Source organism: Eubalaena glacialis, chromosome 19 (genome assembly GCF_028564815.1).
Source record: "Eubalaena glacialis isolate mEubGla1 chromosome 19, mEubGla1.1.hap2.+ XY, whole genome shotgun sequence".
NCBI lineage: Eukaryota > Metazoa > Chordata > Mammalia > Artiodactyla > Balaenidae > Eubalaena > Eubalaena glacialis.
Window position 1 is genome coordinate 22,325,438 of NC_083734.1, and position 24,131 is coordinate 22,349,568.

Consider the following 24,131-nt stretch of genomic DNA (forward strand, 5'->3'; position numbering starts at 1 on the left):
GCCTTCCTGCAACCCCAGACTGAATCTGAAACGCTTAGTACTAAACAGGAATGTCAGCCCTGCCCAGTAACAAACTCTCTGGGAGGACAAATAGAGTCCCCACTTTTCAGTCAGGGCTCAAGGAGAGGTGGGCGGCGAAAAAATCTCCCACATAATTTCTGATATACATTCACAGGGCACTAATCCGAGGATCGATCCTGTAGTCTCAGAACCCCTCCCACCTCGGGTTCTGGTTTGAAACAGGCATTTCCGGAACTGGCGCGCGAAAGCGGGGAATACCCCGGAAGTATTTCCCTGCGGTCCTACGTAGGAAAGATGGCGGCGGCGCCGGTTGCGGGTTCTTTGCCGAGCGGGCCGGCGCAAGAGGCGCAGCGGGAGCCACCCCTCGAGCAGGGCCGTGGGTTCCGCTGCTTGTCAGCCAGGCTCTGCGCCCTGCGCCCGGATGACAGCAGCTCCAGCCGCACCGAGATCCACCTGCTCTTCGACCAGCTCATCTCCGAGAACTACAGCGAGGGTAGCGGCGTGGCCCCGGAGGTAGGCCCGCTGGCCCCGGCCCCACCCTTCAGGGACCTTACTTGGTGGCTCCCGCCCGCCTCTCTGGCCTTTTCCCGCCCCCACGTCGCCGTGCTTAGTTGCAGGCTCGTTTGCTCCTTCCGTCCGTGGCACATTTTCTGCCCTCCCTTTCTGGAAGAACCGTGCCGTGCCTGGCAAACTAGCTTCTTTCAAAACCCAGCTTGATGATTTCTGCTCTGATAGCATTGCAGGTGTCATCCCTGGTGCCACCTTCCCGTCCCTCCGCTCCCCGCATTCAGAGCAGTTTGTGTATAAAATTCCGTACTACCACGTACTGTACTTTACCGTACACGGTTCTAGGGATCTTAGAACGTGAGTATTATTAGGTCTGTTTTACTGCTAAACATACTGAGGCTCACAAAAAAGGTCCCATGTCGTATTGCTGGCAAAAGGCAGAGCTAGAATTGGAACTAAAGTGTCTCAAAGTCCCAGCCATTTTCTGTTACTCCATGCTAGCTCCGCACTCTCTGCCGCCTCTTTAGAAGTACTTTGGCTCTGAGTGATAGTATTCACACACATCAGGCCTTGGATGCTACTGAATTCCCTGAACTCTTGACCCAGTCTCACCACTGTGTTCTGGTGCTCACAGGCACCTCAAACTTGACAATTCTTAAAAATTAGTTCATTGTCTCCATACACCCATTACATCCCCAATCCGTCCCATCCCCCAACACACACAAACACGCAGAGCCTGCCCAGTCACACAGAGCAAAGGTGCAGACGCTGGTTCTTCACCTTTCCTTCCTCCCAGATCCTATCCAATCTGGATTCTTCAGAATCTATGTCAGCAGTGTTTCTCAGTCTATCCCCTCCTCTCTATTCCCATTGCCAAAGCCTTAGGCCCTCAGGCAAGGTGACTCTCCTGGATTGTTCCACTGGTCTCCTCTAACTTATTATCTCCAGCCCTTGTCCAAACCATTCTTTGCTCTCCTGCCAGAGTGACCTTTTCTTCATCGGAAAAGAATCTCATTAGAAAAGTAAAACTCTGATTTGGGAGGATCTCCAATACATATTGGTAACTGGGCAAAGCAAGTTACAGTATGAGACCAATATAGGGCGGGGAGGACTTGAACATAAATGTACATTTATAGATGCAAAGAGTTCAAAACAATGTTTGGAAGAGTTTACAACAAAATAGTAGTGTGCGTCACTAGGGAGGGGAGTGGCATTAAGGGAGGAGTCGGGGACTTTTGCTTTATTTATATAATTTGTGACTTTCCAGTCTTATGTCCCATCACTCCTGCTTCTGTGCCCTGTGTGCAGTCATTTTAAAACTTGCTGTTCCTCAAGCACATCCTGGTGTTCCACACCTACTCCTGTTCCAAGCCTGCCCACTCCATTCCCTTTGCTTGCTGTGTCTTTCGGTGCCTTGTCTGTCTGGCACAGTTTTACTCATCCTTCAGATCACTCCAGATTCTGCTTACAAATCACCTCCACAAGACCTCCCTAATTACTGTGTTCCTGCAGAATTTGTACTGAATTCTTTCAGCACCTAATTCACTTTAATTATTTGTGAATAGTATTTCTGTCTCTTCCACTAGATTGTGAGCTCTTTGAGATTCAGGAATATGTTTGTTCATGTTTGGAGCCCAAAGACCTGGCACACTACCTGGCACAGAGAAGGTGCTCAGAGCTTTTTAATTCAATAAACATCAATAGATGAATGAATGGTGTGATTTGCAAATAGGTAAAAAGAATTCCTAATTTTACATTAAATTTGGACAAGTGTCATTTCTGATTTTCCCAGTGACATTGCAAATTTGGTTTGCTTACTCTTTGGTATTTTTAATTTCAGTGTGTGCTTTTATATTCTGGAATCCTTTCTTTGGTTATTTAATTGTACTGTCTCTACATATGTAGAGACTCTGGAGTCTTTAGCCTGAGAAAAATCATATTGATTCTTTTCCTTTTTTAGCACATGCTATTTTTATGCTGTCATCCTACTCTCTGCCTCATATTTCGTCTTTCCCCATTTGGAGTGTGAACGTTCACTTTTGTTTTCTCATTTGGCTGTGTTGGGGGCGGGTCTTCTCTTGGCTAACAGGTATAGCACCTTTTGATTGTTTTTTTTTTTTTTTTTTGGTAGGACGTCAGTACTCTTCTTGTCCAAGCTTGCCGACTGGTGCCTCTTAATCAGAATCATCTTGTCAGCAAACTGTCTCAGCTTATCCACCATTTACTTAACACACTACAGGTAATCATATAGGTAACTTTAGAATTCAGATCATGAATTTTGAGAATAAGTAAGTACCTTTGACATACTACATCTGTGGTAGGTATGATAGGCTGGTCTTTTCAGAAGCTGTGCAAATGTGAGAAGCAAATGCCTTACTAAGAATTATATTAAAACAAATATAACTCTGACCAAAAAAAAAGATTCTGCAGGTTTGTCTGTCAGAGGTATTCCTATCCGTTTGGTTCAGGAAACCAATATCATTCAAGCCCCCAGGTCTTAGAATTTTTCAGGAAAGATAAATTTGACTAAGACATATCTATGAATAAATTGAAATATTCCCTACCCCTTTCCTACCAGTATTTTTTCCCCTCTCCCAAAGCTACCATTCTTGTCATCTACTTTTGGTCTTCATAGAACATAAGAAGTAGCTTAGGGGCAAGGGGACCTAGATAAAAAGATCCCTGTTATTTATGTGAAGGTCTGTACTATAGCTCCCCTCTCTTCAGAATCTTTTCCAACTTGCTAAATAAATCTGGTATCTCTTTTTAGGAACAGTTCAAAATTTGAGGCTGTTACTATAAGCTACCACATGAGTATGTGAATGTAGTTAGCACAAAACTTACCAGTTAGCATTATGTAATCTAAGATGCTTCTGGCTGTAAGAAACAGAAGAGCCAAGCCAGAATAGCTAAATAATTTTTTTAAAATTATCTTACATCACAAGCCCCAAGGGCTGCAGCTTTAGGGGCACTTAATAATTGAGGCTTTCTGGCATCTTTCCATTCTGCCATCCTCAGTGGATGGGTTATCCTTAGCTAGCAACTCTCACACTTAAAATCCAGGCATCCCATGGAAAATAAATAACACCCAGCAGAAGCAAAAGAACTATGTGTTTTTTGTCTCTTTTATTTAAGAATGAGGAAGCTTGCCTCACAGACTCTCCAGCAGTCTCTTCCCTGATATCAGGCTGGAGAGACCTAGGTCATACGAGAACCCCTCTATAGCAGTCTGATCAGGGGAATGGTATTACCATGAATGGCTTAAACAAGGGATTTCAACCTTGACTGCCCATTAGAATCACCTGGAGGACCTGTGCTCCCTAGATGATTACAATATGCAGCTCAGCCCTTGTGTCAGGGTTTCTTATCCTTGGCACTGTTGATATTTTGGATTGGATAAATCTGTGCTATGAGGGATTGTCCTGTGCATTGGAAGATGTTTAACAGCATCCTGGCCTCTACCCACTGGATGCCAGTAGCATCTCTCCAATTTGAACAATCAAAAATGTCTACAGACATTGCCAAGTGTTCCCTGGGGGACACAATTGCCATTGGTGGAAAACCACTGTCTTAGCAGAATTGGGGTTTACCTTCAGGTCTCATGTGGGGAAGGTAGACACCCAAATAAGATCAGTATTCTGCCAGCAAGAAAAGAGGGATGAATATGCTGGAGGTAACCAGCAGTGTCTGCTGCATGTGACTTGCGAAATGAAATAAGGCTCTTTTCAAGCTTAGAATTTTTCAAACTGATGTGGTGGCTTCTGAATGTTTGCTGTTCTCAGCGGTAACATCTTTTTAACACTGGCAGTTGGAAAAGTTCCTAGTCACCCATGGCACCCACAGCCCTTAACCAAGTTTCTAACATTTGGTGGTGGTTTATTTCAGTTGTCCATGAATTGGTACTTGGATTAGCCTACTTTATCCCAATAAAATTATAAACTCCTTAAGGACAGGAATATGCCATCTCTTTCTGTTATATTCCCCACATCATGGCAGAGACATAGTAGCTATTTAGCAGACATATTTAGTCACAAGGTATTTGTTGAGCATTTACTAGGAAACATAATTGAATTAAAAGTTTTCAGCGGATTGAGTCTTACATATCTGTGTATTTACAGCTACCAGTGTCTGGTTAGTTCAAGGAAAAGTTACAAGGACTTTGCCAGGTTCCACTTTGAGTAGAGGGAGTAAAGGGGAAGAAGTAAGCAAGGCCCTGGGGCAGGGAGGGGGTCCTCTCGATCAAACTTTCACGGTCTTTAAAGCTGATTTTTTTGACACAAAAAAGATGGATACATGCGCGCTCTCTTTCTCTTACACAGCTTGATTCAGGTGAGCATTCATGTCTGAAAAGGATTAAATATTTTTCTAGAAGTTAGATCATGTAATTTTTTCCCCTCTCTTCATAGGTGATTGTTGACGAACAGAACCTGGATTTCCTGTTGGCATATACTATTTCTGCTCTTCAGCAGTGCAGTTCCTGGACACACATGCAGATTCTCCAAGCCTTGGCAGCCTTGGTTTACTGCAATGGCTCAAAGTGTCAAAAGGTAGTTTAAACTGCGTTCTGTCTTTCCTTTGAAAGGTTGGGAGCCCAGGCTCTGAACCAGCAAGCCTGTGTTCAGGTTTCTGTCCTGCCATTAATTAGATGTGTAATGTTGAGTAACCCTTCCTCAGTCACTCTGAGCCTCATTTTCTCACGTGTAAAATAGTTCCATCTCACTTGTAAAGTGCTTGGCACTTGGTAAATATTAATCATTATTATTATTATCATGACCCTTCAGCTATGCAGCCAAGATGAAAGAGCTTCAGCAACAACCTAGGCTGGGAGTGCTGATCTTTACTGATGTGTTTTGGGCGTATTTTTGCATGCCTGTCTGAAGGATTTACCTAGCAGCTAGTCTTTTGGTACCTAAATTCCCTTTAGTTAAAAAAAAGAAGAAAGAAATCTATTTAAAAAGTAATGTTTTCCTAGAAGCTTTTCTTCGGCCAACATTGGCTGTGATGTTGTTTCAGTACCTCCCAGACTTGCTTGGCAAGAGCGGACTCTTGATGAAGCTGAGTGACTTGGCTCAGTCGGACCCTGAAGTTAGGAGAGCTGCAGTGCATTGTATGGCAAACTTATGTCTCAGGTATGTGGATTCAGTCAGACTTCCCAGGTGTAATAAGATGGGACCTCTCATGGGCCCTTTGTAGGTGGTTCAATCTGAAGCCAGAGCCAACTTAGAAAAATAACCTACTTTGCATTTCCTGTGCTCTTTGCTAATGACATCATCTTATGTTGTTTATTTTTAATTTTAACGTTGCTTGTGAAGAAAGCTTATGAAGAAGTGAAGGACTAGGACCTTAGACTAGGACTTTATTTCTAAAATATGGTAAAAGTGATATATGTGCAATATGTTGAGGTTTTGTTTTCTGTTGGTATAAATTCTAACCATATTAAGTCTTCTAGAAGGATATATTCATCTTAATTTAAGCTTTGGTGAGATGTATCTGTCAAGGCCAATTTCTTTGAAGAGAACAGAACCAATCCCAGCTGCCCAATTCTAAATTCATGCAATAGAAAATGAGTGGCACAAGCTTGAACTGATGTGTAATATCTTGTCTCTACATTGCAGTGTTGTCCAGTGGCTAGGAAGGCAGGTTCAGCTGTGTGATTCTAGCTTGACAACCTGTCTGCATTATTTCCCTCTAAGAACTGAAAAGCAGAATAAAAAAGATTTCGCTTTCTGTGTACTTGTTTCACTACAGACGTCTGTAACTTTTCCCTGTGGAAACCATTCTTCTTCCTATTCGTTCCCGCCTCGTGCCTGTCCACAGCAGTAGTTAATTAACCAGAGTGCACAATCTTCTATGATACAGTTTCATTCAAGGGTATATTCCAACTCCATTAGTCAGTATTGCTGTTACTTTTAATTCTTTTTCTTTTGCAAGCCCCATTTCAAAGGTGACTGAGTTGAAGTTGCTTTTTCTGTGTGTTTTTTAGTGTGCCAGGACAGCCGTACTTGGAGGAGCCCTACCAAAATATCTGCTTCCAAACTTTCTTGACCACTTTACAGTCTCCAAAATCATCTGATATGGATGATATCACGTTTTGCATGGTAGGTGAGACTACCACTAATCCTGTGACTGTTACAGATGTGTTTAGAAGCAGCAGTAGAACAAAAGCTGCTATTAAAGAGTTTAATTTTGTTGCTGTATTAGTTTTGTCTAGAGATATAGGCATAAGGGGATGTTTATAATCTAAAAAGGCTGAACCCATATCTTTCAGGTTTAAATTACAAGAAATTATTTTTGTTTGTTTTGTTGTGCCATTTTTCTTTGTTTGTTTTGCAATTCTAGGTTCTTAAACTATTTTTACCCTCCTGACTATAAAAGCGGAAATAAAAAATTTCTGACTAGTGACTGTCTTTTAGATGGAAGGGAAAGGAGTGGATTTCAACAATATCTGCACTATTTTATTTCTTTTTTTAAAAACCTGATGCAAATATGACAGTTTATTAACATGATTTAAATTCAAAGTGACACGTTTCAAAAATTACAAATCAAAGATGGCAAAAGTTTCTTATAGTCCCCAGCTTAGATAGAACCACTGGGAACAATTTGTTCTACATGCCCCCAGATTTTTTTGTATATAAATGAGCATATTTATAATTTTTAAATGGGATCATATTTAATATGCTGTTTTGCAGCTCTCTCTCCTTTTTAAACTTAATATATCTTGGACATCTTTTCAATACCTGTTGATGTACTTCATGCTTTCTAACTGCTGTAGCTGGGAGACCTTGGCAATTTACTTAACTTCTTGAGCCTACATGTTCCTCATCTCTGAAATGGGAGAAATGTTATAACTACCTTGTAGAGGTCTTATGAGGTGTATATGAACTGTTGATAAAAGCACTTAAATATGCTTGGAAAAGTGCTTGCTGTTATTGTTAAGTTTCATATGTAGCAGAGGGTTAGCTTCTTAAATAATTATCATAATTGATGGAAAATTAAAGTTTTTTTCAGTGATTCTACTATTTCAAACAAGGCTGCAGTTCACATCCTTTCCACGTAGGGAGTATTTCTTAAGGACAGAATCCTAGAAATGACATTACTGGCCAAAAAGTTAACCTTGATCCGAATTGCCCTCTAGAAACCTGTCCCCATATACATGCCTTTGCTTTTAAGAGCTGCTGTGAAAAGAGCTGCTTTGGTTACCGCATGATAGAGATTTCCTGTTTCCAATCTCTGCTGCTGCATTTTTATTCCTATCGTACTCTTCCCACTAAACATCTCTTCTTTTTTTTTTCTTGCTCATGGTTAGTACGTGCGGGTTTATAAACGTACGAAAAGACCACTCTTACTCAATAGAAGCGCTCCATTCTTCTAGAAAATAATTAGTAGTAGCTCATCAGCTTTCTTCTCTGGATCCTCATCTCTGCTCTTTTTTTTCCCCTCCCCTGTCTAAAGTTTTTTTCATCATCTAAAGGCTTTTCTTTCTCCATCCTACGTGGTGCTAGAAAGTTGGTCCCTGCACAACCAAATTTCATTTACCTTTTAACGTGGTCTTCTTTTTCCCTCTAGTTGTTACAAAATGCATTAAAAGGTATACAGTCTCTTCTAAATGGTGGGAAGATGAAACTGACACAGACTGATGAACTTGGAGCTCTTCTGGCTGTGCTAAAGGTAAGGCATTGCCTGTTTAAACCCCAGGTCCTCATGTGGTTAGTGTCTTTCCTGTTTACACCCCAGACATAAGGACCAGTTTACATCATTACTCCAAGGCTAGCTTTAGGGTATTATATTTTAAGAGAGAAGAATAAAATGTTCATATTTAAATATATTTAAAATTAAGAACTGGGACTTCCCTGGTGGCACAGTGGTTAAGAATCCGCCTGCCAACACAGGGGACACGGGTTCAAGCCCTGGTCCACGAAGATTCCAGATGCCGTGGAGCAACTAAGCCCGTGCACCATGACTACTGAGCCTGCGCTCTGGAGCCCGCAAGCCACAACTACTGAAGCCCGCGCCCCTGGAGCCTGTGCTCCTCAACAAGAGAAGCCACCGCAGTGAGAAGCCCATACACCGCAACAAAGAGTAGCCCCCGCTCGCCGCAACTAGAGAAAAGCCCGTGTGCAGCAACGAAGACCCAATGCAGCCAAAAATAAATTAATTAATTAAAAATAAATAAAATAAAATTAAGAACTGTAAAGACTAAATCTTTAGTAAATTTATCAAAATTCTAAAATTTTATTGGGAATAGGTTATGAGGTATGATCTGTAGATGATTTAATTTTACATTATCTTGAATCTGTTTGGACTTGAAAGAGGAACCAGTGCTTCTCCTTGGCTTTAGCTCCCATGTAGTAGGCAGGCCAATCAAGACGTGAATCATTAGGCTGCCATCCTTTGGCTTCTGAGCCTTCCAGTCAGTGGGAGAGTCAGATCAACCTCTCTGGGGATCCAACCTCTCTGGGGATCCAGCTGTCTTCAGTTCAGCCAAGAAATAGTAAGAAACTTTGTGGTGGCCTTAGATCAAAGCCATGTATGATAACTTAGCTTTATCATGACTAAAACTTTAATTCTTTTCCTGTACCATCTCCCCTACTCCCTAGTAGATAACAGAGAGCTAGATTTGGACATGGATATGCTAAATAAAAATTATAGATTGGTTAAAAAAATTATAGATAAAATATTGGACAAAACTGATTGGATAAATTTTTTAAATTAGTAAATAAAAGTAGTAAGTAAATAAACTAGAATCTAAAGTTTAACCTGATCTGGCCAAACCAGATCCCTCTGGTCTAGATGAAATTAAACTCTCCTTTAAGCTCTAAACCTTCAGGGTATCTATTTTCTGTCCCATTTCAGTTTCCTTTAATAAAGCTTTTAAACATTAATCTGTTCATCTGTGTGATTCAGAACATGGTGAATAATTCTGTTTTATGATTTGTTGTATGTGTGTTTGTGTGTTCCTTAATCATCATTATTAGAAAACCATGTTCCATGGACTCCCTGGACTAAACATAGAGATGCCCATGGTGTTGTACCCCACTCCACTTCCTCAGTATGATGGACGACCACCCATCAAACCGCAGCAGACAGAATCCAGCACTTCTCGACCAGCTGTGGTACATTTACGTATATTTAGACTTAAGTTGTGGATTGTTTTTAATTGGCTTGCTATGTGTGTTTTCTATGATTTGCATCACTGCTGTGCCAAAGGCTCACCTTGAATTTGATTTCAACTTAGGGTTTTTAGCATAGTAAATTTAAATTCATCAGACTGCTAAAACTACCAGTTAGAGCATCTTACACTTCTAAGCGGGCTAGGCAATGTAACAGCTATAAAAATGGGCATTGGCTTTATACCCATAGCCAAGCATCCGCATCCCTCAAATGCTCAACACCACAGGTCAACAGACTTTTTCTCCAAGAGGCTAGCTGGTAAGTATTATAGGTCTCTGTTGCCACTGCCAAATTTCCCAGTCTTTCCAGATAGCTGCCATCTCCCTCCTGTTTCTGTTGGAGAACCTAAAGCATACAGATATACGGCTGAGGTATTAACACCTAGAAATGTAATACCTGATTAAAATGCTTATAATTAGAAACTCTTTCACTCATTCACTTAGTCAACATTTACTGAGCATCTGTTATATCCCAGACATTGTGCTAAGCATTAGGAACATAGATTGTGGTTTTAGGAATTTGGGGGAGACAGCGAAGGTGGATAAATAAACAACTACAGTGCAGTATTATGATTTCTTTCAACAGAATATTCACAGGGTATTCTAGGAGCACATTCAGGGCAACGCATAGAGGAGTAAGGGGGTGCTTTTTAGAAGATATAGTGGCTAACCTGAGCCTCAAGAATGAGTAATAGTACAGAGAAGGAAGGAGAATGTTTTATTCAGAGGGAACAACAGGTACACAGACTTAGGGAATGCGAGTTGAACAATGGGCTAGAGTGTCAGGTGTGTGGAGGGGAAGGTGGGACAAGTATGTAGCAGAGGCCAAATCATAAGGGTCATACACAGTGTGCTAAGGAGTTTGGGTTTTTATCTTGTAGGTGGTGGAAATGAAGCATCTGATATAGGGGAGTGATATCAGATGGGCATTTCAGAGAAATCACTGTGATAGCAAGTAAAAGGGTGTGAGTCTGGAGCCACATTAATAACTCAAGGTAGAAGTCATGAGGACCGTCTCTCCTAAAGGTTAGGGACCTTGAGAATGCAGAGGAGAGCACAGATTCCAAAGATCTTTGGATGTCTGAAAGAAGGAAGTAGGAGAAGAGAAAGAAACTGGCTTTTACTTTAAGTTTTTTGTTTTTTGTTTTTTTTTTTTTGGCTGCGCCGCACGGCATGCGGGATCTTAGTTCCCCGATCAGGGATCGAGCCCGTGCCCCCTGTAGTGGAAGTGTGGAGTCTTAACCACTGGACCACCAGGGAAGTCCCAGGCTTTTACTTTATATCTACAAAGCCCCAGTGCTCTAAAACCTGGATTGTATGTGAGGGAGTAACATCCCTCCTGTGCATCTAGAGCGGTGCTAGCTGCGTATCCTGTTTGGGAGACCTGAGAAAATAATCACTCAAGTCATTTTCTGTAGACCTTGATCTCTTGCAGAACCTTTGTTGAGAAGGCTGAATGCTTTCACAACCGTGCAAGAAAGGTGGCATTAGTCCGTACTTAAACAGATGAGGAAAGGCAAGCTCAGCGAGGCTAAATGATTTGCCCAGGATCACAGATGTAGAATTTATTAAACCCAGGTCGCAAGTTTTGCTCTGTCCCATGTATTCCGTACCTTGTTTCTTATGGTCCAGTAAGGTGTACATAAACACTTAGCATAGTGCCTGACGCATGGAGTATTAAGTGCCGCTTTTTTCTCTTCTCCTCTTCTTTATCCATACTACGTGTTGGGGACATATTTAGTAATTATCAAATGAGAAGTTACCAATAGCTATCATATATATGTTTTCATTTGCTCCTAAAATCAGAATAAAAGGAAAAAATCCAAAGTAAAAGTGAAGAAAATCCAGCAAGGAGAGGAGGAGGAGGAAGAATCCAGTGGTGAAAGAGAAGTAGCCCCAGTCACTGGCTCAGGCAGACTGAACCCGCATAAAGGGGACACTCAGTGCGCCTCCTCCCTGGGTGTTCCGAGTTTGCCATTAGCTGGAAGTGGAGCTGCAGGAAAAGACCAAGTCTCCTCATCCTTCAGTTCTTCCATTTGGAAGAGAGTCAGCAGTAGTGAGTCAGACTATTCTGATGCTGAAGGAGGCATGCAGAGTAAAGTGAGGTAGTAGTATTTTGTTATATTTTTATGCCTTATATTCTGAGTTGTGTGTATAAGTTTCTAACCTTGCTTAAAAGTCTGACTGCCGCATGTGATTTAACTTGGAGGAGTCTCATTTACGTGGGACTTTGTATTACTCTGCACTTTGCATTGTTCTCTTATCTGCCTTTGTACATGTGGTTCCTCTGCCTGGGTTATTCTTTCTTTCACTTTTTTTGCCTTTTGCCTTGTTAACCACTACCCATCTTCAGTATGAGCTCAGCAATCATATACTCTGAGAAGCCTTTTCTGACCCCCTATTCCGGCTTAGGTACCCCTCCTATGTGACTCTTTGACTTATCTCTGATTACTGTGTTGTAATCTCTTTAACTCTGTGTCTCTGCCATTAATAAGCTTGTCAAGGGCAGGGACTTAGTTTATGTCTGCCAGCCTCAGCACAGTGCCTGGCACATACGTAAGGATTCTCAGTACATTATCTGTTGGATGAATGGATACTCTGCAGTATCTCATATTTAATACTGATTTCCTAATATCAAAATGTTGCCCTCTTGTTCTCTATCTAGTTGTGTTTTTTTAATTGTTGACTTTATTAACTTGTTAGATAAACAAATTGCTTTAACATGTTTTGATCACATTTTGAAATAATTTTTAAAATGTTGGCATCTTTCAGATTTATTTAGAATGTTGAATTTCCCACTGTATCATTTGAGATGGCTGGAATAAATAGCATTTCATGCTTATGTTTTTAAAAACAATTAAAAGGCTTTTTTCTTCCTTCTTTTGGTTATTAAAGGTCTTACCAAGCCAAAGTTCGCCAAGGAGCATTAGCCTGTTTTCTTTCTACTATAAAATCAATAGAAAAAAAAGTTCTTTATGGCTACTGGTCAGCCTTTGTTCCTGATACACCTGAGCTTGGAAGCCCACAGTCTGTGTCCTTGATGACTCTTACGTTAAAAGATCCTTCTCCAAAGGTAAGAGCATTTAAATTCTAAGTGTTATAACTAGGAAGAAAATCTTTACAAGTCTTTGTTGTTTTCTCTGCCCCATCTGATCTTATCTGAACAAGGCTCTTATTAATACCTGACTTGAGAACCACTAAATGGGCAGGAGGATAGGAAATGGGCTTATGTGAATATCAGGTAGAGGGAGATCACACTGAGCTCACCTCCTGCCCCAGGGCTTGCTTGAAGCATGAGCACGCTGAGTTATTGTTTCAGTGTCCTCTTCGAGCTGCGCTGAAGCAGCTGTGCTTCTCTCTCTTTTATGAAAACGTTGATTGCCATGGTGTTTATAATAGAAAAAAGTTAAAAGTGGCTTTAATACTCAGTGGAACATCATGGTATATAATGGTTATGAAAGATGTGTAAGGCTTAGGGAAATGCTGATGAGGCTTTATGAAAGTATAGGATATAGAATTATATGATCCCAACAGTGGTTTTTTTCCTTCAACTTTTCCATATTTTTCAAATCACATGTAATAAATAGTAATACATAGTTTAATGAGAAAAACTTATTTTTAGAAAAGAAGGAAACGTAACTTGGCAGTCGTGGATAACAGCAAGGTAACTATGGCTGATCAAATATTTGCCTCTTCTTGGATATGTTAGCTCTTTTCCAGAAGTTAGCTTTTTACCCAAATAAGGAAAATAGTCTGCCGTTTAGATTCCTCTTAAAATAATGAACATTAAAAAGTCATGCTAAATGGCATCTGGTATCCTCAGGTAATTAACCTACCCTCTCAAAATGAATAGTTCTAGTTAGGCCAATAGTATTATTTTCTGTTTTTAAGATTTTTCCCTTAAAAGTAAGGAGGACTAGCAATCCATCATACATTGAACCTCCCTTTGATCATCTCCTTGACTAGCTAATTACTATATAAGAAAACTTCTAAATGACCCTTCAACACTTTTACAGGGTGGAGAAAAATAAACTAGCCTCAGTTATGCACACAAAAAAATGCCCTGTACAGTATTTCAAATACCCAATATACTAAATAGTTAAACCAGTAGAAATTTTTCAGATTGACTGAATCATCAGCAAATGAGAACCTGAAAAATGGTGGTGGCAAATAAATAAATAATGAGGCCATTCTAGTAATTGGAAGGAAAACTGCTATGAAGGTTGAAAATATATATATATATGTATTTATGTTTTTGAAGACCCTCCAGCTGAGGGGAGCTGCCGTAAGTAGCCAAGGAGATGGAGATGAAAGTAGATTGAAATAATTTTCATGATGTTTATATCTTTGTATTTTTCAAACATTTACATTTGACTTGCCATGAGAAATTTTACTTATTGCAAAGTGGTCCTCCTTGATTGGGGTACTTCTTAGATACATTCTTGCTGTTTAATTTCAGTAATGCAAGAGACGTGATGAGTGAAAAAATATATAGAACTCCCTTCTGGAGAAGTCCTAGGTCTAGTACAAACGCCACACAAAGGTCCTGGAGAAAGGGAAGACCAGTCATCATTCTTATACAGGTTTTTTAAAAGATCAAAGTAATGATTAAAATTCATGAGTTCAGTGTAATGGCAAGCGAAATGAATATGCTCAGATTTTTTAGCAGATACTAGGTTTAGAAGGGTGTAAATAAGTGTCATGATAATTGTCCACAACAGGTCTTGGAGCGCACCACTGCAAACTGTCCATAGTGTAATTAATTGTGAACCAAGACCCATGTTAGAAGAAAGTGTTTTGGTAGATGATGTCAGTGAGAGAGGCTTTTTAGAAAGACTTCTAGAAAGTTACGTGCAAAAATTAAAAGTACTAGTTCATGGACTTCCCTGGCAGTCCAGTGGTTAAGACCCTGAGCTTCAACTGCGGTGGGTGCGGGTTCAATCCCTGGTCAGGGAACTAAGATCCCACATGCCGCAAGAAATGGCCAAAAAAAAAGTACTAGTTCATGTCATTGGAATAGAACAGCATTCTGGATTGATCAGAGCTAGGTTAAAAGGCGCAGCCATGTGTAAAAGCTGAGTGGTCATCTCTGGTGAGTATAGAGTTGGATAGCATAGACTGAAGTTTGTCTTAGCCAGGATGAAACATGACAAGACAAAAATAGTGTCTCTTCTCCTTGAAGTACACAGTGATGGTGGTTTTGAGTTCATGGCAGCTCTGATATGACCTATGGTAGATTCAGTTGGAAGCACAATTGTCACTGATATACTGAGAAATTTTCCAGAGAGAAATGGGCAGAAGGAAACATGATTGGACTACTCCATTCAGAACACCAACAATGACAGGGATTATTTTCAGGAAACTGGAATGTAAGATGCTAGAATGGTTCATTGAGAAGGAGAAAACTTAGAAATTTCCTCTAGGATTTGGCAGTGTGATGGTACTTGGGAAATTGTCACATGTTTACATGCTGGAAATGTGCTTCAGAAAGCACATCCTATGTTTTCAGGCAAGATAGAGCAATCAGTATAATAATATGACTAATTAAAATAATACTTCTACCACTAGTAACAATATGACTAATTTAAGAATTTCTTCTTTATGATTTCCTCAGGTGTTACAAAAGTAGATTATGTATATATATCAACAAGACTTGACCTAAGGGACAAACTGTAGGGCATACCTTCCTCTTGGTACCTTTAGAATTATCCTGATTTTCAAATTCCATGATGATTATTTGTTTCTCTTTTAGAGAGCTATGAAATGTGGAAACAAATCAAAATCTAGATAATAGATAGCATAACTAGGAAAGAGAATAAAGAGTTGAAACTTTTAACCGTCACGGAATGGTAGGTAATCAGGTTTCCTCTTTCATGGTCAGTTAAGAACAGGTGACCTTTGCTTGGAGGTCTCTAAATCTAGAGACCTTGACACAGTATGCACATGCCTCCACCTAAAAGGCACCCAACTTTGGGGGTGTGCTCAGATGAAATTAACCCTGAACATATGTGAAGAATAATCAGGACTTGGACAAAGCCAAAGACAAGCACAGCCAGGTGCCCTGCATTGAAACCTCAGTGGTAGCCGTTCCCAGCAGTGACGACTTCATCACTCTCCCAGAAATATGCTGAGGCTGAACATACATAAAAAAGGAAAAAATAAGGATTGACTGAGCTACCTCAGCAAAAATTTCTACTATATCCTTAAATAGCAAAAAAGGAAAAGTGCTTTCTTGTTTCATTACCTTTGAACAAGCCTTCGTGCCCAAGGAGGTAAAACTACCCTCTAGTGAAACTGAGTGCACTGATGTTTATAAGATTAAAAAGGCTTTCATCTACCAACGTAAATATTCAGACAATAAAAACTTAACAAAATGAGCTCTCTGGAGAGCTGCACCTCTTATGGTTTGCTTGTACATCAGTACTTTCTGCTGGAAGTGCTGATTAGAATGGTAAACAGTATTAAATATTGATATAAAAATAAATGAAGCAGAACTTGAACCTGATTCAGTGTCATGAATAGCATTTTTATAACAACAAAGGTATATTAAACAGTGTTTAAAGGAAATAAAATCAGCACTATGAGAAGTAAAATTCGATATCATATTTCCATGTAGATTTTATACCTCGATGGTAAAAAATGACTAATTTCAGTGACATTCTTTTTTTTTTTTTAATATATTGGTTGTATTTCTTTTTTTTTTTTTAATTTATTGATTTATTGATTTATTTATGGCTGTGTTGGGTCTTCGTTTCTGTGTGAGGGCTTTCTCCAGTTGTGGCGAGCGGGGGCCACTCTTCATCGCGGTGTGCGGGCCTCTCACTATCGCGGCCTCTCTTGTTGCGGAGCACAAGCTCCAGATGCGCAGGCTCAGTAATTGTGGCTCACGGGCCCAGTTGCTCCGCGGCATGTGGGATCTTCCCAGACCATGGCTCGAACCCGTGTCCCCTGCATTGGCAGGCAGATTCTCAACCACTGCGCCACCAAGGAAGCCCTCAGTGACATTCTTTTGTTTTCATCTGTGATAGTCATGAATGCTTTTTCCCACTTTGCGTACCAAAGTTAGTTGAGCTGAAAAATTTTTAGTTTTGAGTATTAGTTTATTTCTTTCTACAACTTGGCTTTTAATTTTATTTGGTTTGTTGAGCTGTTGAAATTGTAATTTTTAATTATGTTCTAAAGAAATGGAGGTTTAGCATAACATCCGCCTTTTTTGGTTAAGACCAGCCAGCAATCTAATCAGAGGTTGGCAGACTATGGCCTGTGGGCCCAATCTGGCCAACTACCAGTTTGTGTATGACCTATGATCTAAGAATGGTTTTTACGCTTTCAAAAATTTTTTTTTAATCAAAAGAATAGTATTTTGTGACATGTAAAATTTATATGAAATTCAGATTTCACTGTCCATAAGTAAAATTTTATTTGAACACAGTCACATTTATTTCTTTGTACAGTGTCTGTGCTCCCATAGCAGAGTTGAGTAGTCGCAACAAAGACTGTGGCCTGCGAAGTCTAGACTATAAAATTTGTGCTACTGGCGCTTTATGGAAAAGGGTTGCTAGCACCTCATCTGAGTTCTTCTTGGACCAGCTGACTTGTGCACGAGCTCTCTCTCTGTCTCTCTGTCTCTCTGTCTCTCTGTCTCTCTCTCTCTCTCACACACATTTTCCTAATACATTGTCAACTTCCTGCCTTCCTTAAGTGATTATGCTTAATTCCAAAGACTCATACTGCTATACTACAAATTTGTTCTCATAGCAATAAATCTTTAGTTTTTTTTAGGATTCCATTCTACAAAAAGCATGCAGAAATGATTTATTTCTTGGTAATTTGGAGATAACAGGTGAAGATTTTCTGGAAAACCTTTTGCACACCAAACTCAAGATACGCTTCATATTGAGTAAATACTTAGATTAGATCCTAGAATTATAATGTTGACTCCTTGCTTTTTAAATATCTGACTGAAAGGTTTAATTGACATTTTGGGGTTAGCTGGCCAAAGAGGGTACAGTATTATTTCATATTAGTAGTCCTGCATTTATCACCTACATTCCATTTTGGTTAAATTGGCTTTCTTTTCCTTTCTTTTTTTCTTTTCTGATTTTTAATACTGCAGAATCATTAGAATACCAATTACAAGTAATCTTTTAACCTTATAAAGAAAATCTTAATGCAGTGGCACTATTCGTGATAAATAGAGCAGTCCATTGATGAAGGTGCACATGTTTTCCTTTCTATCCATAAAGTTATATTTAATAGTATTCCTTTGAGTATCAAAGATTTTATTGCAGATTTTATTTTCTGTACCTTAGAATGTTTCTGAAAGTTGGGTCACTAATGGTGCCTGCCAGGCTGAGTATGCACAAAGTTTCTAATATCTCTATATTGAGCACTCATGGATGCTTTAGGTTGGAACGTAAAGCAGAAGGTCCTCAGGAACTTTGATATGAAACAGACCCTAGATGCGTGTAGTTTTTCCTGCCCACAGGCGGTTTGCTTTTCTCTTTTCATTTGGCTTTATGCTTTAATAAACTAGGCTTCTCATCTTTAAGTTATTTTCATGCTTGTGACATCAGGTTTTTATACTGTGGGGCAGCTTAGGCTTATTCCTTACAGTAGGAAACCCTAACAGCAATGTGATTTGAGGCTCTGTTGGTTTTTTGAAATGTGGGGTTGGGGCGGCACGCAGGTGGCTTAGTTTACGGCTGCTCTTAGGGCCTGATGGATAATCACATTGCCTTTATTCCTCTAATTAAAGGGATCCTAAATGCTTTGAAAATGAAAAACATATATAGGAAGAAGGGGATTCGAGTCCTGATTTCTAACTGATGTGCATCATCCTGAAATTTCAGACGCGTGCCTGTGCTCTGCAAGTTTTATCTGCCATCTTGGAAGGCTCAAAGCAGTTTCTTTCTGTTGCTGAAGATACCAGTGACCACAGAAGGGCTTTCACTCCCTTTTCTGTAACGATCGCTTCTAGCATTAAAGAGTTGCACAGATGTCTTTTGTTAGCTTTGGTGGCTGAATCATCCTCACAGACCCTTACTCAGATAATTAAGGTAAATGTGCCAAGTTATCGGTGAGTTACAGAGGCAGTTTCTGTCTTTTTGCATAATGTTTATATTGCCCAAAAGTGAATTGACTTAAGAATATAACTAAGTAGTAATTTTATTAAAGATATCCTGTTTGGAAGTCTGTTCCTACTTGTCTGATCATACCTATAATCTCTGTATGTCCAAATAAATGATTTACTAAAAATACTGCTTTATCTTTAGTATTAAGTTGTACCAATGAGAGTACAAGTGCTATTCCCCCTGAAAAAAAAAAAGGACTGATTTTTAAATAAGTATAAAGACTTTCTAAATTAAAGGCTCTAAAATTTTGTCTCTATGCTGTGACTATATCAGGCCCACTGATGAGCTCTTCTTTGTGTTTTGCAGTGCCTTGCAAACTTAGTATCAAATTCACCTTATAACCGTCTGAAACTCAGCCTGCTGACCAAAGTCTGGAACCAGATAAAGCCTTATATCCGCCACAAAGGTTGGTGGTAGTTTGAAACTGATTGCTTCTTTATATCAATCAGATCTAGATTATTAGTTTAAAAAAATAGGGCATTTTTATAGCTCTAAGATATCTCTGCTTATTCTCCTCAAATTTTAGGGGGAATCAACTATTGCTAGAACCCCACTTTTGACCCCTAAAGCCCCAGTGGACACCACTGGAAAGAAGTGACCTGGAGAATTAACTGTAAAGTTTAATGCCTCTTCAATGCATCAGTGCAGTGACCAGAGTATCCCTTTAGAATTGAGATTGAGCAAAATCCCAGGGGGTCCCACTCTAGTATGTAATAGTTCATATCCTTTAGATATAAGTAGAGGATGGATGGACAGTCAGATAGACAGGCATTATCCTCATTTTGGAAAGAAGAAGTGGAATATAAAACCTAACTTCTTTAACATTATCTCCTCTGGAGTTCAGATAAAATTTCAGAACCTCAAATCTCCACTAACTACAGTCTTATTTCTTATTTCCTGACTTACTCCCACATATAATATATATGGGTTGCCTTTAGAAGATTTGTTTTTCTTTTGTTTGCAAGCTTCAGGATCAGACCACATTTTGTTGAGTTCTTAGTCAGAATTGTAGAACTTGAAGGAGGCACGGATGGTTTTGTGGCATCGTGGGAGATGTTCTGGACCCAGTGTCAGTCTGCAGCTCACTCCCATTTTTGCCATCGCATAGCCATGACCTTCTCTGAACCCTAATTTCCTCCTAACAGGAAGATCTATGCCTACCTCATAAGATTTTTATGAGGCCTAAATGAGATAATGATATGTAAACAAAGTCCAATTCATCCCTTTCACCAATGTGTAAAAGGGGACCCAGGAAGGTAAATCTTGCCTTAAGATTGCTTATGACATTAGTTGCAGAAGTAAGATTAAGACAACCCAAGTCTTCTGGCTCAGTCCCCTGCTCATTCCACTGCACTAGCTTTTCTTCATCTGCAGACTGAGGGGAGTGGACCATGTCTCAAAGGTCCCTTTCAAGTATCTGACTTTGTCCTCCAGCAACCTTTTATTATTAAAATATTCAAACCCACAGAAAATTTTTACTATTGGACAGTGAGCACCTGTTACCTCTACCTAGACTTAACAGTTGTTAACACTGTCATATTTGTTTTCTCTCTCTCTCTACATATATGTATCAGTGTGTATATGTGTACGTGTGTGTGTTTATATGCATATTTTGGTCTATGTGTACATATTTATATAGACTTTTTTCCCTTGAACCATTTGAAGGTAAATTATAGACATATTTCACCCTAAATACCACAGTATGTATCTCCCCAAAATAAAAACAATCTCCTAAAAAACACAATACCATTCTCACACCTAAGAAAATTACATGATTCCATAGTATTATCTAATGTCTAGTCCACATTCAGATTTCCTCATGTGTCCCCAAAATTCTTTTATAGCTTTTTTTAAAAAAACCTGGGTTCATTCAGGGTTCATGCATTATATTTAGTTTTTATGTCACTTAAGCCTTTTTAACTTTTTTTTTACTTGAAGTATAGTTGGCATTATGTTCAGGTGAACATAATGATTCAACATTTAAATACATCACAAGTCATCACCACGATAAGTCTAGTAGCTAGCCATCTCTCACAATACAAAATTATTACAGTATTATTGACTATATTCCTTATATTGTATATTATATCCCTGTGACTAAATTATTTTATAACTGGAAGTTTGTAACCTCTTAATCCCTTTCACCTATTTCATGCATCCCCTAACCTCCTCTGGCAACCACCAATTTGCTCTATCTGTAAGTCTGTTTCTGTTTTGTTTGTTTGTTTTGTTTTTTAGATTTCACGTATAAGTGAGATTATGCAGTATTTGTCTCTGACTTATTTAACTTAGCATAATACCCTCTAGTTCCATCCATGTTGTTGCAAATGGCAAGATTTCTTTTTTTTTTAAATAAATTTATTTATTTATTTATTTTTGGCTGCATTGGGTCTTCATTGCTGCGTGCGGGCTTTCTCTAGTCGTGGCGCCCTGGCTTCTCATTGCAGTGGCTTCTCTTGTTGTGGAGCACAGGCTCTAGGCCCATGGCTTCAGTAATTGTGGCACATGGGCTCAGTAGTTGTGGCTCACAGGCTCTAGAGCACAGGCTCAGTAGTTGTGGCGCACAGGCTTAGTTGCTCTGCGACATGTGGGATCTTCCCGGACCAGGGCTTGAACCCATGATCCCTGCATTGGCAGGCGGATTCTTAACCACTGCGCCACCAGGGAAGTCCTTCTTTTTTTTTTTTTTTTAATGGCTGAGTAATATTCCATTGTATACATATGCCACATCTTTTTTATCCACTTAGGTTGGGCATTTAGGTTGTTTCCGTATCTTGGCTATTGTAAATAATGCTGCAGTGAACATTGGGGTGCATATATCAAATCAATGTTTTTGTTTTCTTTGAGTGAATACCCAGAAGTGGAATTGCTAGATCGTATGGTAGTTCTGTTTTTAATTTTTGAGGCACCTTCATACTGTTTTCCATGGTGGCTACACCAATTTACATTCCTGCCAACAGTACACGAGGGTTCCCTTTTCTTCACATCCTTGCCAACACTTGTTTCTTGTCTTTTTGATGATAGCCATTATGACAGATGTGAGGTGATATCTCATTGTGCTTTTGATTTCCCTGATGATTAGTGGTGATTAGTAATGTTGAGCATCTTCTCATGTTTTTCTTGGCCATTTGTATGTCTTCTTTGGAGAAAGGGCTGTTCAGGCTCTCTGACCATTTTTTAATGGGATTGGTTTTTTTTGTTACAGAGTTGTATGATTTCCTTTTTAGGAAATATATATATATATATATACACACACACACACACACACACACACACACACACACATGGATATATCATTGGCAAATATCTTCTCCCATTCAGTAGGTTGCCTTTTCATTTTATTAAAGATTTCTTCCACTGCGTAAAAGCTTATTAGTTTGATGTAATCCCACTTACTTATTTTTGCTTTTGTTTCCCTTGCCTGAGGAGACAAATCCAAAAAATACTGCTAAGACTGACATCAAAGAGTGTACTACCTATGTTTTCTTCTAGGTGTTTTATGGTTTCAGGTCTTACATTTAAGTCTTAAACCCATTTTTAATTTGTTTTTGTATATGATACAAGAAAATGGTCCAGTTTCACTCCTTTGCATGTAGCTATCCAGGTTTCCCAACACCATTTATTGAAGACGCTGTCTTTTCTCCATTGCATATTTTTGCTGCCATTGTCATAGATAAATTGACCATATAAGTGTGGGTTTATTTCTGAGCTCTCTATTCTGTTTTGATTACTGCAGTGTTGTAGTATAGTTTGAAATCAGGGCATGTGATATCTCCAGCTTTGTTCTTTTTTCTCAAGATTGCTTTGGCTATTTGGGGTCTTTGGTGGTTCCCTACAAGTTTTAGGATTACTGGTTCTAGTTCTGTGAAAAATGCCATGGGTATTTTGATGGTGAATGCATTGAACCTGTAGATTGCTTTGGGTAGTAAGGACATTTTAACAATATTGATTCTTCCAGTCCATAAGCATGGTATATGTATCTTTCCATTTATTTGTGTTGTCTTCAATTTCTTTCATCAATGTCTTATAGTTTTCAGAATACAGGTCTTTCACCTTCTTGGCTAAATTTATTCTTAGGTATTTTATTTTTTTGATGCAATTGTAAATGGCATTGTTTTCTTAATTTCTTTCTCTGATGGATTGTTATTAGTGAATAGAAATGCAACAGATTTCTGTATATTAGTTTTATGCAACTTTACTGAATTCATTTATTAGTTCTAATAGTTTTTTGGTGGAGTCTTTAGGGTTTTCTATATATAGTATCATGTCATCAGTGACAGTTTTACTTCTTCCTTTCCAATTTGGATGCCTTTTATTTCTTTTTCTAGTCTGATTGCTGTGTCTAGGACTACCAATACTACATTGAATAGAAGTGGCAAGAGTGGGCATCCTTGTCTTGTTCCTGACCTTAGAGGAAATGCTTTCAGCTTTTCACTGTTGAGTATGTTAGCTGTGGGTTTGCCATATATGGCCTTTATTATGTTGAGGTGTGTTCCCTCTATATCCACTTTGTTGAGAGGTTTTAGCATAAAGGGATGTTGAATTTTGTCAAAAGCTTTTTCTGCATCTATTGAGATGATATATGATTTTTACTGTTCATATTGTTAATGTAGTGTATCAGGTTGATTGATCTGCAGATACTGAACCATCCTTGCATCCCTGAGGTAAATCCCACTTGATCATGATGTGTGATCCTTTTAATGTATTGCTGACTTTGGTTTGCTAATATTTTGTTGAGGATTTTTGCATCTGTGTTCATCAGGGATATTGGCCTGTAATTTTCTTTCTTTGTAGTGTCTTTGTCTGGTTTTGCTGTCAGGGTAATGCTGGCCTGGTAGAATGAATTTGGAAATTGAATTCTCTTCAGTTTTTTGGAATAGTGTGAGAACAATTGATATTAAGTCTTCTTTAAATGTTTGGTAGAATTCATCTGTGAAGCCATCTGGTCCTGGACTTTTGTTTTGGGGGAGTTTTTTTGATTACTGATTTAATTTCATTACTAGTAATTGGTCTGTTCAGATTTTCTATTTCTTTCTGATTCAGTCTTGGAAAGATGGTATGTTTTTAGAAATTTATCCATTTCTTCTAGGTTGTCCAATTTGTTGGCATATAACTGTTTATAGTAATCTCTTATGATCTTTTATATTTCTGTGGTGTTGGTTGTATCTCCTCTTTCATTTCTGATTTTATTGATTTGGGCCCTCTCTCTATTTTTCTTGATGAGTCTGGCTGAAGATTTATCAATTCTGTTTATCTTTTCAGAGAACCAACTTTTAGTTTCATTGATCTTTTCTTTTTC

The 24,131-nt window shown here is 39.1% G+C and overlaps 1 protein-coding gene across 1 annotated transcript in view; it reads left to right on the forward strand.

Annotated features, from left to right (window-relative positions):
• The first annotated feature begins 315 nt into the window (after nucleotides 1-315).
• The window catches only part of HEATR6 (HEAT repeat containing 6), a 43,191-nt gene continuing 19,375 nt past the window's right edge, over nucleotides 316-24,131 (forward strand). Inside the window, exons 1-11 of the mRNA XM_061175957.1 lie at nucleotides 316-534; nucleotides 2,660-2,767; nucleotides 4,935-5,075; nucleotides 5,542-5,657; nucleotides 6,512-6,626; nucleotides 8,095-8,196; nucleotides 9,504-9,641; nucleotides 11,505-11,803; nucleotides 12,594-12,771; nucleotides 18,551-18,757; nucleotides 19,139-19,238. Coding sequence (XP_061031940.1) covers nucleotides 316-534; nucleotides 2,660-2,767; nucleotides 4,935-5,075; nucleotides 5,542-5,657; nucleotides 6,512-6,626; nucleotides 8,095-8,196; nucleotides 9,504-9,641; nucleotides 11,505-11,803; nucleotides 12,594-12,771; nucleotides 18,551-18,757; nucleotides 19,139-19,238 — 1,723 coding nt within the window. The remainder of the gene's footprint in view (nucleotides 535-2,659; nucleotides 2,768-4,934; nucleotides 5,076-5,541; nucleotides 5,658-6,511; nucleotides 6,627-8,094; nucleotides 8,197-9,503; nucleotides 9,642-11,504; nucleotides 11,804-12,593; nucleotides 12,772-18,550; nucleotides 18,758-19,138; nucleotides 19,239-24,131) is intronic.